This window comes from Sphaeramia orbicularis, chromosome 7, assembly GCF_902148855.1.
Source record: "Sphaeramia orbicularis chromosome 7, fSphaOr1.1, whole genome shotgun sequence".
NCBI lineage: Eukaryota > Metazoa > Chordata > Actinopteri > Kurtiformes > Apogonidae > Sphaeramia > Sphaeramia orbicularis.
Window position 1 is genome coordinate 40037135 of NC_043963.1, and position 15717 is coordinate 40052851.

Below are 15717 nucleotides of genomic sequence, written 5' to 3' on the forward strand. Positions count from 1 at the left end.
TCTGTCAGAGCGTCAGTGTTTTGCTCACACTCTTCAAACTTATATATTTTATGTGTATTTGTTTGCATGTACGTGTACTTGCATGTTGTGTGTACATGTATAAACGTATGTGTGTGTGTGTGTGTGTGAATAGACATATAAATATAAGAGTAATGTAAAAGGAAGAGGGATATAAATAAATATTATTAATGATATTTTATGAAGAGGGGGCGGGATTAAGTAAGTTGCACTTCTTCCCACCCCTTTTCAGGCATTTTTAATGAAACTATTGTGCTGTTATTCTAAGACTGTTTTTGTATTATTTATTTTGCTTGTTCATATACACTGTTAAATTTAATTGCATATTCGAAATAAATCACTAAATCAAAACCAAATGAAGCTTAATTTCTCACATTAAATGAAAACTTTGTACTCCGTTAGACACGTTAAAATTGCTTTATTAACAAAAACAAAAAACATATAAAGTATGTGTAAAAACAATCGCTGCATGCACACACTCTGTTTCCTCTCTCACATACTTAGACATATTCTCTCACATACGGGCGTACATTTGTGATGCGATGCTAGTCACCCACCCCCAGGAATCATAAAATGTAAACATGTATTGACAATGAGTTCAAAACCAAAATATCAAACATGAATAATTGCTTACAGTAAATATCATAAACAATATACAAATTATCATACACACAATAGACATTCTCACAGTATCTCTTAAACCATGGAACAAAAAGAAGCTTTTAGACCACGGGTTATGTATTTTCATTATTCTTGAGGCAGTTAAGGTTAGAATGGCAAGTGAAATACATGTAAGTGTAACACAGAAGGCTTAGATATTTGGCTTTGATACAGTGCATAAATACAAAACAGTTACAAAAAAATTCAGTGCGAATGTGGCTTGTAAGACAGCACTTTCCAACTGGGAAATATTTAAGGACGCTTCCTGTTTAAATACTTTCTATATTAAGAAAGCATCCTACTCATTCTTAGTAAGTACACCAGTTCATTTATCAGCTATAAAAAGTGGACAAAGAGAGATCCTTCCTATAGTGTTTCCTTTTCTTGTGTTTTCAGTCCCTTGTGCAGCCTCGTATCAGTCAGTAGCAAGTTCTTCCTCAGACCTCCTCAGTGGTGAACTGTTCTCACCTCACCACTGCTGCCTGCTGGTCAATACCCACTCAGGGCTGGTAGCCATAATAAGGGTCTTCTGGATGAAGAGAGTACACAAAAAGAGTCAAACTTCAGACCAATTCAATGGCATCCTTTAGGACCCAGGCTCTGTCCCATCAGCGTGTATATAACTTCAACCAGTGGCTCACATTCATAGTCACTAACCTGTTTGTGGGGAAACCTTGTGGCAGCCTCCACTGCTGTCACATACCCCCGGGGGGCCAATCTCTCCTCGCTGCCCTGGAGGTCCGGGGACACCAGGAGGTCCAGGCTTACCGTCATCTCCTCTGGAGCCTGGAACACCAAGCTTAGACTCACCTGGAGGACCTGCAGAAGCACACAATAAACAACAAATATGTATAATTGAAAACTACGTAACACTTATCCCATTGCACATATAGGAAACACTGATTTAAGAAGTTACCTGCAAATCCTTTGATCCCTGGAGACCCCTGGACATTGGGCCCTGCATCACCTTTTTCTCCTGGATTACCTCTCCTTCCTGCACACAACAAAGAGACAACATATCAACTTATTACATACACCATAAAAATCTGCAAAAAAACTCATTTTAAAAACACAGTTGCTTGACAGTCATACATCAAATTGTTTTCAGTTAAAATCAATTACTACAATACTTTTATCCATACTTACCCTGCTCCCCTGGATACCCAGGTCTACCAGATCGCCCCCGAGAGCCAATGTTCCCCTGGGTGCCCCTGGCACCTGGTGGGCCCTTAGGTCCTGGTATTCCAGGTTCCCCTGGCGGCCCCGCTGGCTCTTCAATAGGAGCAGGCTTACGACTTACTTCATTAATGAACATATCCAGCTTCAACACCTCCTCTGAAAAACACCACACATTAATACTCGATGCACAGAAGAGAGTGTAGGACTTATTCAGGTCTGTTTTTTTCACCAACATTATTACTGAGAAAGTGCAGGTTTTCTAACATGCTTGGTGTGCTCAGACACAGACAGGATACTTACTGTGGACTAGTTGCTCACAGGCCTGTGTTACAAGTTGGTAGATCATGGCCATGGACTGAGGTTCCCCCTGCCAAATATCAGTACACACTAGCTCAAAGGAAATCTAAGGTTTTATCTTAAAACTACATTTTTAATGACTTAAAAGACTGTGATGCCCTAACAAACCAGTCTAGTTGTCAGTTTACATCCAAATGTGTCCAGACTCGCATGATGGAGGAATTTAATCAAATGCATTGTGTGTACTCTTTGGTGGAATATAAGTTGCCGCTATATCGACATGTATGATTGCAGTGAATTATTTCAAGTAAGAAAAGGGATAAAAAAAACCAACAAAAACTTGCTGTATAAATTTGACCAAAGATGTGATCTGTGAGGTCTTAGGAATATTGACCTTTGACCCTTGACTATCAAAATCTAATCAGTTCATCGAAGAGAAAATTTTTGCCATAACTAAAGAAATTCTACCATGCTACACATCAAATATTATGAACTGGACAGACAGATATACAACTTAACCTTAATACCTCCAGAGGCACAAAAACAAATCAGAATAAAATATGTCTAATTGCAGAGAGTGTCATCTTTAAAGACTTTAACATCATATAAAGGTAAAACCCACCTTCTCCCCTCTTTCCCCTTTATTTCCTGGAAGACCCTGTAAGTTGAGGAAAGTACAAACATGTAAAAACACAACAGCACACAACTGCACAAACATCTCTTAAAACTGTTCTTCTACCGTAGGCCCCACTGGTCCTGAAGCGCCCCTCTCCCCTATAGGTCCCGGGTGTCCAGGCATTCCTTGGAAACCCTGTACAACACAAAAATGTAGGTGGGTGTAGAGATGGAAATGGCATCAGCAAGAAAAATGAAATAGCAGTGAAATTATGGAACAGAGCAGAGTAATTATTATGTTCAATCAGGGGGTTTTATGCTGTCACATGTTGAACTTGAGGACATGATTCGCTAACATTTAAAATGGTTTATTTCATAGCAGTCTGCAGAAATCTGGAAAGACATCTGACATTGTGTTCTGAGGCTGGAGCATGAGCACAGCTTATCACATATCCAAAATACTGAGGAATCATTTTCAACAAATTTGACAGAAATTTTATGTGAATATGTTTAAATTCTGACTGACAGCAGCACAATACAAAAGTAGAGGATAATCAAAAAGATTACAAAGACAGGAAACTACGTTCTAAATACTGCAACAAGTTCAATTTAAGTCTTTATAGGATCTTTGAAAGCCCATTATGAATTCAATTTGAGATCTTTTCCACATCCTGTCATACTGGGCTGGACTGGTTGATGTGGATGCACCTGGTGGGAATACTAAACAATAACGGTTGATTGCTGGCATTTGCGGATGACTTTGGCAACTAAATGTTTTTCTCATTTCCAATGTAAGCCACACTTTAGAATTTTCATAGTTTTCTTTTTCTTGCACAAGAGGACATTTTAAGATATTTTAAAGACATCATGCATGTGATAGAACCCATTGAAACCCTGAAGAACATCTACAGCAAATTTCAAGGTAAACCTGGAAGTGTTTTTGTGGTGCTACATGAAATGACAGAGTATTATAGTGTCAGCTTTTGGTCATTGACTATGGTTTCAATGATTTAAAACAGAAGACCGTCTGTCTTACCCTGGGTCCAGTGTTGCCTGGCGGACCCATGTTACCTTCAACACCCCTAATGCCCTGTGAAACACATGGCAGACAGGTAAGGATAGATAAGGAGGGGTGTTTCATATCAGCTCTGTCAAAAACTGTGTGCATGTACTGTCACCTTGGGGCCAGGAAACCCCTCTTCTCCTTTGGGACCTGGAGGTCCTGGTAAACCCTTTCAGGAAAGAGAAGGAAAGAAGGAAAACAAAAAGCAAAAGAAGGCAAGGCATAAGTGGAGGGATTGAAAAAAGGATGGAGAGTAGGAATAGGGTGTCAGATAGATTGCATGGATGGAAATGCAGTAAAGGATATAATTACACAGGAAAAAATCTAAATCTTACCAAGTGTATTTTTCTCATTTCTAGTCAAAATATCTCATCACACTTAAAATAAGACATTATCACCTGAAGAGGAAATTTTCAGTGAGATATAAGAACTTATTTTTAGACAACAGATCTTGAAAATCTCATTTCAAGAAATCTTACCAAGATAATTTTCACTTGTTCCATCGGCAGATTTTTTTCTTAATTCAAATTTTATTTTGCTTAATTCAAGCAAAAAAATCTGCCAAGGGAACAAGTGAAAATTATCTAGGTAAGGCAAGGCAAGGCAAGTTTATTTGTATAGCACATTTCAGCAACAAGGCAATTCAAGGTGCTTCACACAGGACATTGAAATAAAAGAAACAAAAAGAAACACATTTAAAACATTATAAAAGAAACATATAAAAGGTGATTAAAAACAGCGAGTAAGAAAACAACACATAAAATCAAAATAAAATAAAATAAAATAAAATAAAAATAAAAACACACATATTAAAGTAAAAGTTGCAGTGCAGAGTTTCAAAGAGAATATAAAATTTAAAAAGTCAAAAGCCTTTTAGTCAAAGGCAGCAGTGAACAGGTGAGTCTTTAACCTGGACTTAAAAGAACTCAGACTCTCAGCAGACCTGATATTTTCTGGTAGTTTGTTCCAGATATACGGAGCATAGAAACTGAACGCTGATTCTCCATGTTTAGTTCTGACTTTGGGAACACAGAGCAGACCTGCACCAGATGACCTGAGTGGTCTGGATGGTTCATACTGGACTAGAAGGTCTCTAATGTATTTTGGGCCTAAACCATTCTGTGCTTTATTTGCTAGTAAGAGAATTTTGAAGTCTATTCTCTGAGAGACAGGGAGCCAGTGTAGAGACCTCAGAACTGGGCTGATGGGGTCCACTCTCTTGGTCTTAGAGAGGACTCGAGCAGCAGCATTCTGGATCAGCTGCAGTCGTCGAATAGACTTTTTAGGCAGACCAGAGAAGATACTGTTACAGTAGTCAACTCGACTAAAGATGAAGGCATGGACAAGTTTTTCAAGGTCTTGCTGCGACATCAGTCCTTTAATCCTAGAAATGTTCTTGAGGTGATAGTAAGCTGACTTTGTAATTGTTTGTATGTGGTTTTTAAAATTCAGGTCTGAATCCATGACAACACCCAAATTCCTGGCCTGGTCTGAAGTTTTTAACTGAAGTGACTGGAGCTGCATGCTGATTTTAAGACGTTCCTCCTTGGGTCCAAAAATGACAACCTCAGTTTTATCTCTGTTTAACTGAAGAAAGTTATGGCCCATCCATTCAGATATTTGCTCCATGCATTTACCCAGTGCTTGTATGGGGCTATGGTCACCTGGGGACATTGAAATGTAGAGCTGTGTGTCATCTGCATAGTTGTGGTAATCTATTTTGTTTTTTTCTATGATCTGAGCCAGTGGAAGCATGTAGATGTTGAACAGAAGGGGCCCCAGGATGGAGCCTTGGGGGACTCCACATGTAATTTTGGTCTGCTCAGATTTAAAGTTACCTATTGACACAAAATAATCCCTGCCCTTTAAGTAGGATGCAAACCAATCAAGAACTGTGCCAGATAGTCCCACCCAATTTTCCAGTCGATCAAGTAATATATCATGGTCGACTGTGTCGAATGCAGCACTGAGGTCCAGTAACACTAAAACTGAAGATCTGCCATGATCTGTGTTTAAGCGAATGTCATTAAATACTTTGAGCAGAGCTGTCTCAGTGCTGTGATGTGGTCTAAAACCTGAATGAAAGACATTAAAGCAGCTGTTGACTGTTAAGAAGTAATTTAGCTGTTGGGACACAGCCTTTTCAATGATTTTACCTAAAAAAGGCAGATTTGATATGGGCCTGTAGTTGTTCATTGAGGTCTTTTCTAGAGTGTTCTTTTTTAGGAGCGGCTTAATAACAGCTGTTTTCAGGGTCTGTGGGAAGACTCCTGAGCTTAGAGACACGTTTACAATCTCTAACAGGTCAGATGCCATGACATGTGAAACTTTTTTGAAAAAAAAAGGTAAGATTTCTTGAAATGGGATTTTCAAGATCTATCATCTAAAAATAAGTTCTTGTATCGCACTGAAAAGTTACTCTTTAGGTGATTATGTCTTATTTTAAGTGTGATGAGATATTTTGACTAGAAATGAGAAAAATACACTTGGTAAGATTTTGATTTTTTCCAGTGATAATGTTGACTGTTTTGTTGGTTTTAGACTAATTGACTATTCCAGTACAGACTCACCTGGACTCCAGGTCGTCCAGGATCACCCTTTTCTCCCCTTTCTCCTGGTGGACCCTATCAGAAAAAAAGGGAAAAACTACTATTTTTTTCTTTTAAAAAACTCTGTTCGGTAAAATGCCTTACATGTTGTTTCAGGCTAATCGTTGTGAGAAGGAAATTACTCACCGCTTTGCCCTGCATGGTCATCCCTCGTGGGCCTCTGTTGCCCAGGAGTCCCAGGCCTCCCTCGAGTCCAGGCTTTCCTGGAGGACCACCTTCCCCCTGGAAAATGGAGAAAATTTCAATTTAACTGGGTTCAGGACTTTGTTAGAAAAATACCTTGAGGACCCTTGTCTGGAACATTGCTCTGATACTCTATATATTTAGGGTTTAGTTACATTTTCCCAAGTCTGTACTTATTAAAACAGTCACATTGTCAGAAGTGAAATATTAAGCTGTTCTTTCTTTCCAGTTTGAATTACTATAAAACTTTTCCACAATAGTCGTACACAATATACTGTATCTTCCTTTAAATTACTAAGCAGGGTGAGCAGCAAAAAGTCAGTTAGAAATAAAAAAAAGCAAATAAATCAATATCAAAATATTCTTTTTTCACCTTTTGGCCCTGCTCTCCTTTGTCTCCTTTCTCACCACGTGGGCCTGGCTTTCCCTGAAAAAAATATCAGAACACATCATTGTATTATTGGCTTAGAAAAAAAACTTTGATTCACTCCTACTGTAGTCCTGTTTGAGATTTTGTGTCGTGACGCACAATTGGTCCAGGAGGCCCTGGAGCTCCTGGGATGTCAGAGGAGCAGGCACAGGCGTACGCCGGGGCGGGACAGCTCTCCTCATCCCTCTGAGGCAGACAGACGATCAATAAACTCAGATTATTTTAAAAGAAGCACTAAAACCTACTGTAAATTGCTGTCATACAGTAGTGGACTGACCACTCCAGGCAGGTCACAACAGGTGTCCTCCAACGCCCACGTAGTGTTACAGACGATCTCGAAGGACTGCAGCTGGAACTGGAAACAGTGAAGAAGAAGGGACGCAGGTTTGACAAGGTTTAGAAAAAAAAGTAAATAGTTTTTTCTATCCTTCAATTTAGTTCTTGAATGGGTATGCAACTGTATATACTTTAAACAAATTTCCTATTGTCACACATGAGCTGCAATTAGTTTTTAACTCTGAAGATATTAGATTGTCAATGTCAATATGTCGATGAAATTCTTCGCAAGATGTCTGTGTAGGTTCTCATTTAACCAGGGCATCATTCTTCTTGGTAGTTGTTCTCGGTTTAACTGGACTAGTGCTAAACTCGTCCAGTTAAACAGAGAAGAACTACCAATAAGTCAACAAGATTCCTTTAGAAAATCTGTGTTGTGAACATTTTAGATACTCTACCAGTGTCATATTATACCAGTTCATATTAATCACTGGAACACGGAGGTATATTTTGTGTTGTTTCTTCTTTTCCTTTATCATCTGTTTGTTTTATTTATTATCACTACTATTTATATTGTTATCAGAATTTGTTTTCATTTTCTTTCAGTTCTTTATGTCCCGGTCATGTGATGATGTTACTAATTGTTTGCTATTGTCTATTTTTTTTGTGGCTTTCTCCTTTTTTCTCCATTGTTGTGCACTTCAATATTTCATACTAGTGGCAGATGTTCTAGTGTGTTATCACATGTTTCGTGTTGTATAAAGTTAAAAAGTAAAAGGTGAGTTTTTCCTTTTTCTTGCATGCATCTCTATCAGACAGACTCTTTGTCAGTACTCCAGTTGACCCTAAACCCTGCAGTGAAGACCTTGACTGAAACAAGTGTACCAACATGCCTTAATCAGAATAAAATAGGAATATCTAAATGAAATATGATACTTGGCAATGTCTAAACACCTTTATATTAAGAATTATAAATACTAGTTAGTTGGCATGTAAATAGACTAACCGTAGAGGAAGAGTCCACTGTGTTAAAGGGGTCATATTTTGCTAAACCCCCTTTTATTAGTCATTGGTATATTTATTGGTGCATTTGGACCCTAATAGTTCATGAAGTTTGAATTTGAATCTTCCAGGTGCTGCAAAGCTATCTTTATATTCATTTTGGCAAAAATCGAGTGGATTTCTACAACCTGTTTCAATTCCTTCTTAATTTGTTACGTTTTATAATTATTTACATCGCGACATTTGCACATATAAAGTCAAGACTTCTGATGAATATTTCTCAGAGTACGACATAATGGTTTGTCAGCAGCAGCGGTTGTAGTCCATACTGAAATAATGTCCAAACTTCAGGCTGGTTACCTAAAATGTTCAGTTGTTGGTTACATTATGAACACAAGTGGTTGAACAAGACAGAGCAGCACAGTCACCAACCTGGAGGGGGTGGGGCTTAAAGTGGCTTATTTGGATTTAAAGGGCCAGCGCTCAAAACGACCTTTCTGGTGTTACTACTCAGAAATAGGGTTGAAGATGGGCCTTTGGAGTTTAATTACGCTATAAAAATCAAAATCTTACCAAGTGTATTTTTCTCATCTCTAGTCAAAATATCTCACCACACTTCAAATAAGACATCATCACCTAAAGAGTAACTTGTAAGTGAGATATAAGGACTTATTTTTAGACAATAGATCTTGAAAGTCTTATTTCAAGAAATCTTACCAAGATAATTTTCTCTTGTTCCCTTGGCAGATTTTTTTTGCTTAATTAAAGATTTTTTTTGCTTAATTTAAGCCAAGCATAGCATTTACAGTTTATGTAGACCGCAGGGAAATGTTTTAAAATGCATAATTCAATTTAAAAAAGCAAAACATCACTCCTTTAAGACAATAGACTGGGACTGAGATCAAATGTAAAGTGTTACCGGGGCAGATCCACTGTTAGGCCCACGGGTCTTCACCAGTTTTCCCAGCATCTCAAAGCCATCAGTCGGCAGGTTGCCTAAAGGACGGGCTGGCCTCTCGCCCACGCGCTGGCAGTCCACAGACAAGGACACGCTCACCTGACTGACAGACAGGTGAACCTGCCAATCAGAAAACACAAAAGAGATGTGATTTTTCAATCCTTTTCTGATTCATTACACTAAACCCAAGGAAAATAACATGGAGGATCAGTGTTGAAGTACTATCCTAAGAGATTTTATCACCTTGTGAAAACTGCCGTAGAACAATCTGTGGACCTGAGGCTGGTCAAATGTCAGCTCCTGCACCTCTCCTCTGTAGTCCAGACTGAAGTAGACCAGATGTCTGGAAGCAGCTTTAAGAGAAGAAAAACACAGGACATCAGATAGTGAATGAACAACTATTCCAGTGTCCTGCAAAATCTTTAGGCCTCTCAAGATGATAGTTATTTTGAAAACTGCCGTGACATGGTCAGTCTGTATTTCAATGTCCTCCAAGGACAGTAGTTTACCAATCCTTTTAAAAAACAAAGGATCAAGAGCCAAATAATGTGAAATAACTGCAACAGAGGTCACTCATTTCATCTGTGACTCACAAACAATTGGGATGAACCATCTTTTATTTATTTATTTTTTTTAACTGAGGCGTCTTGTTAAATCCACACAAATGAATCCCTATTTATTTATTCATAACAATTCATTAATCATTTATTTTACCTCTAATCACCTGCTTAGTGTTGGATTTGTTTTTCTGCCTTTTTGTCTTACCTTGGGATTGTGTCGGTGCCACTGTGGTGAAATAACTCTGGCTTTCCTAAACATAATTAATTCCATATTCTTACAATCATCATGATGTGCCTTTTGTATATTTAGTATTTCTTTGTAGTTTTGTATACTGTCAATATTTTTCAGTCTAATTTTTGTGTGACAATTTTCTATACAGTCATTCTTTTTACACTTTAAGAATCTGCTGCTAAATAGAAACAGAGCTGAAGAAACAGATTTTTATTGTTCCTGTAACAGTGACAATAAAGACCTATTGTATTGTATTGCACTCTATTCTATGATGCAATGTTAGGTGAAACTTATCAGAAACAAGCTATGCTATTACCATGTATAATTTTTTTCTTACAAATTTACAGAGGAGTTTACAAATCATTTTAAATAAATAATAAGTACACTGAACAAAAATATAAACGCACCACTTTTGTTTTTGCTCCCATTTTTCATGAGCTGAACTCAAAGATCTAAAACTTTTTCTGTGTACACACAAGGTTTATTTCTCTCAAATATTGTTCACAAATCTGTCTAAATTTGTGTTAGTGAACACTTCTTCTTTGCTGAGATAATCTATCCACCTCACAGGTGTGGCATATCAAGATGCTGATTAGACAGCATGACTTTTGCACAGATGTGCCTTAGGCTGGCCACAATAAAAGGCCACTCCAAAATGTGCAGTTTTATCACACAGCACAATACCACAGATGTCACAAGTTTTGAGGGAATATGCAATTGGCATGCTGACTTCAGGAATCTCCACCAGAGCTTTTGCCTGTGAATTGAATGTTCATTTCTCTACCATAAGCCATCTCCAAAGCTGTTTCAGAGAATTCATGAAGAAGACTGTGCGAGGAAAATGGTGGTAACACCAAATACTGACTGGTTTTCTGACCCCCCTGGACCACCCAATACAGTAAAACTGCACATTTTAGAGTGGTCTTTTATTGTGGCCAGCCTAAGTTACACCTGTGCAATAATCCTGCTGTCTAATCAGCGTCTTGATATGCCACACCTGTGAGGTGGATGGATTATCTCAGCAAAGGACAAAGGAGAAGTGCTCACTAACACAGATTTAGACAAATTTATGAACAATATTTGAGAGAAATAGGCCTTTTGTGTACATAGAAAAAGTTTTAGATCTCTGAGTTCAGCTCATGAAAAATGGGAGCAAAAACAAAAGTGGTGCATTTATATTTTTGTTCAGTGTAAATAAAAACATACAGCACAGTAAAACCAAAAGACAACATAATAACAAATGTATAACTGATGCTCATTCTGCTCGGCTTAAGATGTCATTTACGTTTTGGCTCAATGTCTCGTAGTCCTGATGGTCAGATTAGCTTGTCAGAGTGATTATTTGGGGGAAGTTGAAGATGTGTGAGGTGTATGAGAAGCGGAGATGCCAAAACATCACTCACGGTCAAGCACTACTCCCATTTTGGGCTGAAAGTCAATGTCAGTGAGCTGCCAGAGGGCAAAGGGCTCCCTGGGTGTATCCTGCAACATGCGGAAGGCGATGCTGATGGTATGTTCTGGAGAGAAACCTGCAGGGTGGATGAACCTGGAAACAGAAAATGAATATTATTAAAGACGAAAAGAAAATGTTCTTTTTCATAATCCTTTTTCCACTCTGGAAGCCGTTCCAAGTGCTTCACTGATACAAAAAAGATTATAAAGTGGTTAATCTGTAATACCTCAACAGTAAAACATTATATAAACAAGGAGAGGCACTATAGTCAATGCTGTTGCACAGTTTTGTTTCTGATTTATTTATATTTACTTTCTTCACTTCATATAATCTAAGTCGAGATGCCTCTGTCTTTACACTTTTGCATCTATTATAACACGAAGGAGTAAGAATATTAAAATAGAATAGAATAGAATAGATCACTGTTACAGGAACAATGTAAATCCATATTCACAGACAACAAGTACTATGGACTGTAATAAGAACATTTGTTCAAATACATTCACATTTTATTTGTGTATTACATCTGATTATCTGATTCTGATCATCATTATACATTACACACAGGGCTGCAGCAAATCAACATTTAAAAGTCTGAAAATGAATAGTTACCATAAAATGTACAATTACTATTTCTTTGTTTAAAAAATGTCAAGAGGCAACCAGTGATCTCTGTTTTCATGTTTATCTCCATTTGCCTTCAACTGCCTGTCAAACACAGCAACAGGCATCACATGTACATATATAATACATCTGTGTATCCCCCAAAATTAAAAAAAGTGTGGAATTACTTTGAATCCCAAAATCAAAAGTGAGGCTGTCCCAGAGGATGAACATCCCGCAAAAAATGTGGACACCAAGACATGTCTTAAAAGAGGAAACACATGTTTGCCTCTTTTCAAGGTCTTAGTGCAGATCAAAGCACACATAAAGCTTGTCACTGTACTCTAACTAAAAGTTGAAACAACAAAATATAGGCAAAAATATTTAACTCCTACATCAAAGTTACATCTGCATCTATTTCAGAAAGCTTTGCAGCCGCCACACTGTCAGACATGGATCTAGGAATATTTGGGTACAACACATACGCAGACAGTGTAATGATAAATCTACTGAATCTTAGACTACGACACAAGTAAAAGTATAAGAAACATCAACACATGTCACTCTGTGTTGCTATCCTGACTTATGATAACCATTCAGCAAAAGAACTTTGTTAGTAGTTTTTCTAAACACATCTGTTGTGTTGATCACGGTGTAATCATGACAACTATCATAATACAGGGTGTCCACAAAGTCTCTTTAGAATTTAAAAAATGTTAATCAGATTTGTTCTATGTACTCAGTGGTTAACAAAGTTTTTAATCACATTGCATTTGTGTATTTCAGGTACCCTGTTGATGAAATAGGTTCCATTAAATACACTACATATTTGCACAATTACTGCAAATGTTGACCTTGACCTTGTGACTGAATACATGTCACCACATCTGGATGACCTTCAACCAACCATCATTTTCCAGGTAGATGGGGCACCACCACATTGGGGACTGCATGTTGGTGGGTTCCTAAAACAAACATTTCCAGACCAGTGGATTGGAAGGGATGGTTCAATTCCCTGGACACCTCGTTCACCAGATATCACTGCCCTGGATTTATTTCTCTGGGGTTATGTTAAAGATATCGTGTATAAAATGAAGGTATGGGACATCAACGATCTGAAGATAAACATCACTGATGCCACTGACACCATTGAAATAAATCCAGTACTGTCTGGATTTGCTTCATGCAACTAATGGTGCCGATATAGAGGTGGATTAAATGAGGTAAAAAAAAAACCCTCAATATCTCCTCTTCATTACCTCTGCCAAGGAGGTTATGTTTTTGCCAGGGTTTGTTTGTTTGTTTGTTTGTTTGTCTGTCCGTTAGTGTGCAACATAACTCAAAAAGTTATGGACAGATTTGGATGAAATTTTCAGGGTTTGTTGGAAATGGGATAAGGAAGAAATGATTAAATTTTGGTGGTGATCGGGGGTGGGGGGGCCCACGGGGGGGGGGGGGGGGGGGGGGGCACTGATCAGCCTTGGTGGAGGTCTGCGCTCTCCGAGTGCTTCTAGTTTTGTAATAATCTCCACAGATTTGTCTATTTATTTGCTTTTGTAATAAATTTGTTAAACTGTAGAGAGACTTTATGGACACTTTGTGTATTCTGTATCAGACTAACCAAACCACTGCACTTACTGAAATACTAATGCTTGTGTACTTTTACTAAAGTACTTTCTTTAATCAGGACTTTTACTTGTTACAGTACATACATTGTGATATTTGTACTTTTTACTATAAACTCTTAACTAATTGTAACAAATTTCATACCTAGTTATTTTGTAAGACCATTATCACTATGAAATATTAGACCATTGTAATCCTAATGACATATTTAATTTTAGATGTATGGACAAATGTGATAAGAAGTAGAGGGTGAATTAAGGGCAGGAAGGAGGGTCTCACTTGGTGCTCTGTGTCAGCTGGACATCTCTGTAAAGAGTGTATGTAGGGAGTGTGTTGAAGACAAAGGGCTCGGCTGCCACGCCCTCCACAGATGAGTGAGCTCTCTGAGTCAGACCAAACGCTTCCATCATGTCAAACCCTGAGACAACACACATGTATCAGAAATAACACAAGAATTATCTGTGGACACCATATGGAAACTGTTTATTTTATAAATCTATGTTTCAACTATTTAAAAATGAGCCTTTTAAGAAAGACTTTGCAGTTCATCTCACCTTTCACTATACTGTTTCTGATGGTGACTTCAGGACAGACTGTAACACAAGAGAGCAGTGTTGAATCATTGTAAGACAGACAAACCACCAACCATCAAAAACACTACACCAAAGTGTCACTGTATGCATTAAATTAAATAATAGTCCTTCTGACCAAGGATAAACTGATATTGATGATGAGGGCATATAGAAATTATAATAATTAAATTTTAACTGACAACTGGAGCAAAAACAACAAACATTTTCTTAACATATTTGTGAAATCAACTTCAAAACTATAACAGATAGATAGATAGATAGATAGATAGATAGATAGATATTATGAATGTGTCCATGATAACTAAATTATTTATTGCAAAACAGCAGTGACTGGGGAACAAATGCAAGATGCAGAGGATAATTTTACAATAAATGGAGATAAATTGCATGGGGAAAATTCAGTCAGAAGTTGCCACTAAAGTTATTTCGTTCCATTACTGACTAGAATATGAAACAAAAGCAACTCAACTAACCTAGTACAATGATGCATGGAAAATTTGTTTCAGTATTTTCTGAATTTGACATGACAGTTTGATATGCTTATCAAACTTATGAGTCACCCATAGTAGAGGATGGGTGCCATACAACTCACCTTCATTGTGGATTGGATACATCCGTGGATGTATGGGAATTCTTGCTGGAGCTGTGGCTGTAAAAGAAAAAAAAGGCAACAATAGCTTCATTTATTTAAAAAATGTATTCGCCCACAGCAATTATTTAATGCAAAGATGCAGGTACATCGGTTCTGGGTCTGAGGAGGATAAAAAAATAAAAAAGAACAGGGAAATGACATATTTAATGATGGCAAGTAAACTTTTCGGTAAGCTGACTTTCTTCTGACTAATTTCTTACAGTGTTCTTATAGCAGCACAATACAGATAATAATAAAAGGTCATTAAATCAGACCTGTTGGATGTAGAATGGAGACAGCAGCGCCCTCTGCTGACCCTAGAAGTGAATGAACACTGATGCGGTGGAGCGTTTCCGGCTGCAGATCAGTGAAACAGTGGCTGCTGCTGGACTCGTCTACAAGTTCTTCCTTTGTTTGCTTGTCTAAACACATGCAAACACAGACACAATACACATACATATGAACCCCTGAGCCGTGCAGAGTGTAAACGCACACCATACCTCACTGTAATGTGTAATAACCACTCACGGATCATGTGCCTCATGTTTGGCACATGCATGTTTACATTGTTTACACTGTTACATTTGCACATTTTGTACTATTTTATCCTTTCATACAGTATATCTTTAATTTGCACATACTTCAGTTGCACATCATTTTAGATTTTTTAAAATATATATCTGTATCTTATTGTGTTATTTAGTTGTAAGTGCACTGTCGCTGGTACAG

At 37.8% G+C, this 15717-nt stretch overlaps 1 protein-coding gene across 2 annotated transcripts in view; it reads right to left on the minus strand.

Annotated features, from left to right (window-relative positions):
- Positions 1–420: 420 nt before the first annotated feature.
- Positions 421–15717, minus strand: part of LOC115422350 (collagen alpha-1(XX) chain-like) — a 53140-nt gene continuing 37843 nt past the window's right edge. For both annotated transcript variants that reach the window (XM_030138632.1, XM_030138630.1), the window contains exons 22-42: positions 15264–15410; positions 14950–15006; positions 14319–14357; positions 14044–14182; positions 11486–11628; positions 9534–9643; positions 9252–9410; positions 7332–7409; positions 7154–7240; positions 6998–7051; positions 6568–6663; positions 6403–6456; positions 3948–4001; positions 3806–3859; positions 2894–2965; positions 2777–2812; positions 2158–2224; positions 1825–2013; positions 1595–1672; positions 1336–1497; positions 421–1207 (exon numbers count right to left, since the gene is read on the minus strand). In XM_030138632.1, the coding sequence (XP_029994492.1) occupies positions 1179–1207; positions 1336–1497; positions 1595–1672; positions 1825–2013; positions 2158–2224; positions 2777–2812; positions 2894–2965; positions 3806–3859; positions 3948–4001; positions 6403–6456; positions 6568–6663; positions 6998–7051; positions 7154–7240; positions 7332–7409; positions 9252–9410; positions 9534–9643; positions 11486–11628; positions 14044–14182; positions 14319–14357; positions 14950–15006; positions 15264–15410 (1904 nt within the window). In that variant the 3' untranslated portion in view covers positions 421–1178. The remainder of the gene's footprint in view (positions 1208–1335; positions 1498–1594; positions 1673–1824; positions 2014–2157; positions 2225–2776; positions 2813–2893; positions 2966–3805; positions 3860–3947; positions 4002–6402; positions 6457–6567; positions 6664–6997; positions 7052–7153; positions 7241–7331; positions 7410–9251; positions 9411–9533; positions 9644–11485; positions 11629–14043; positions 14183–14318; positions 14358–14949; positions 15007–15263; positions 15411–15717) is intronic.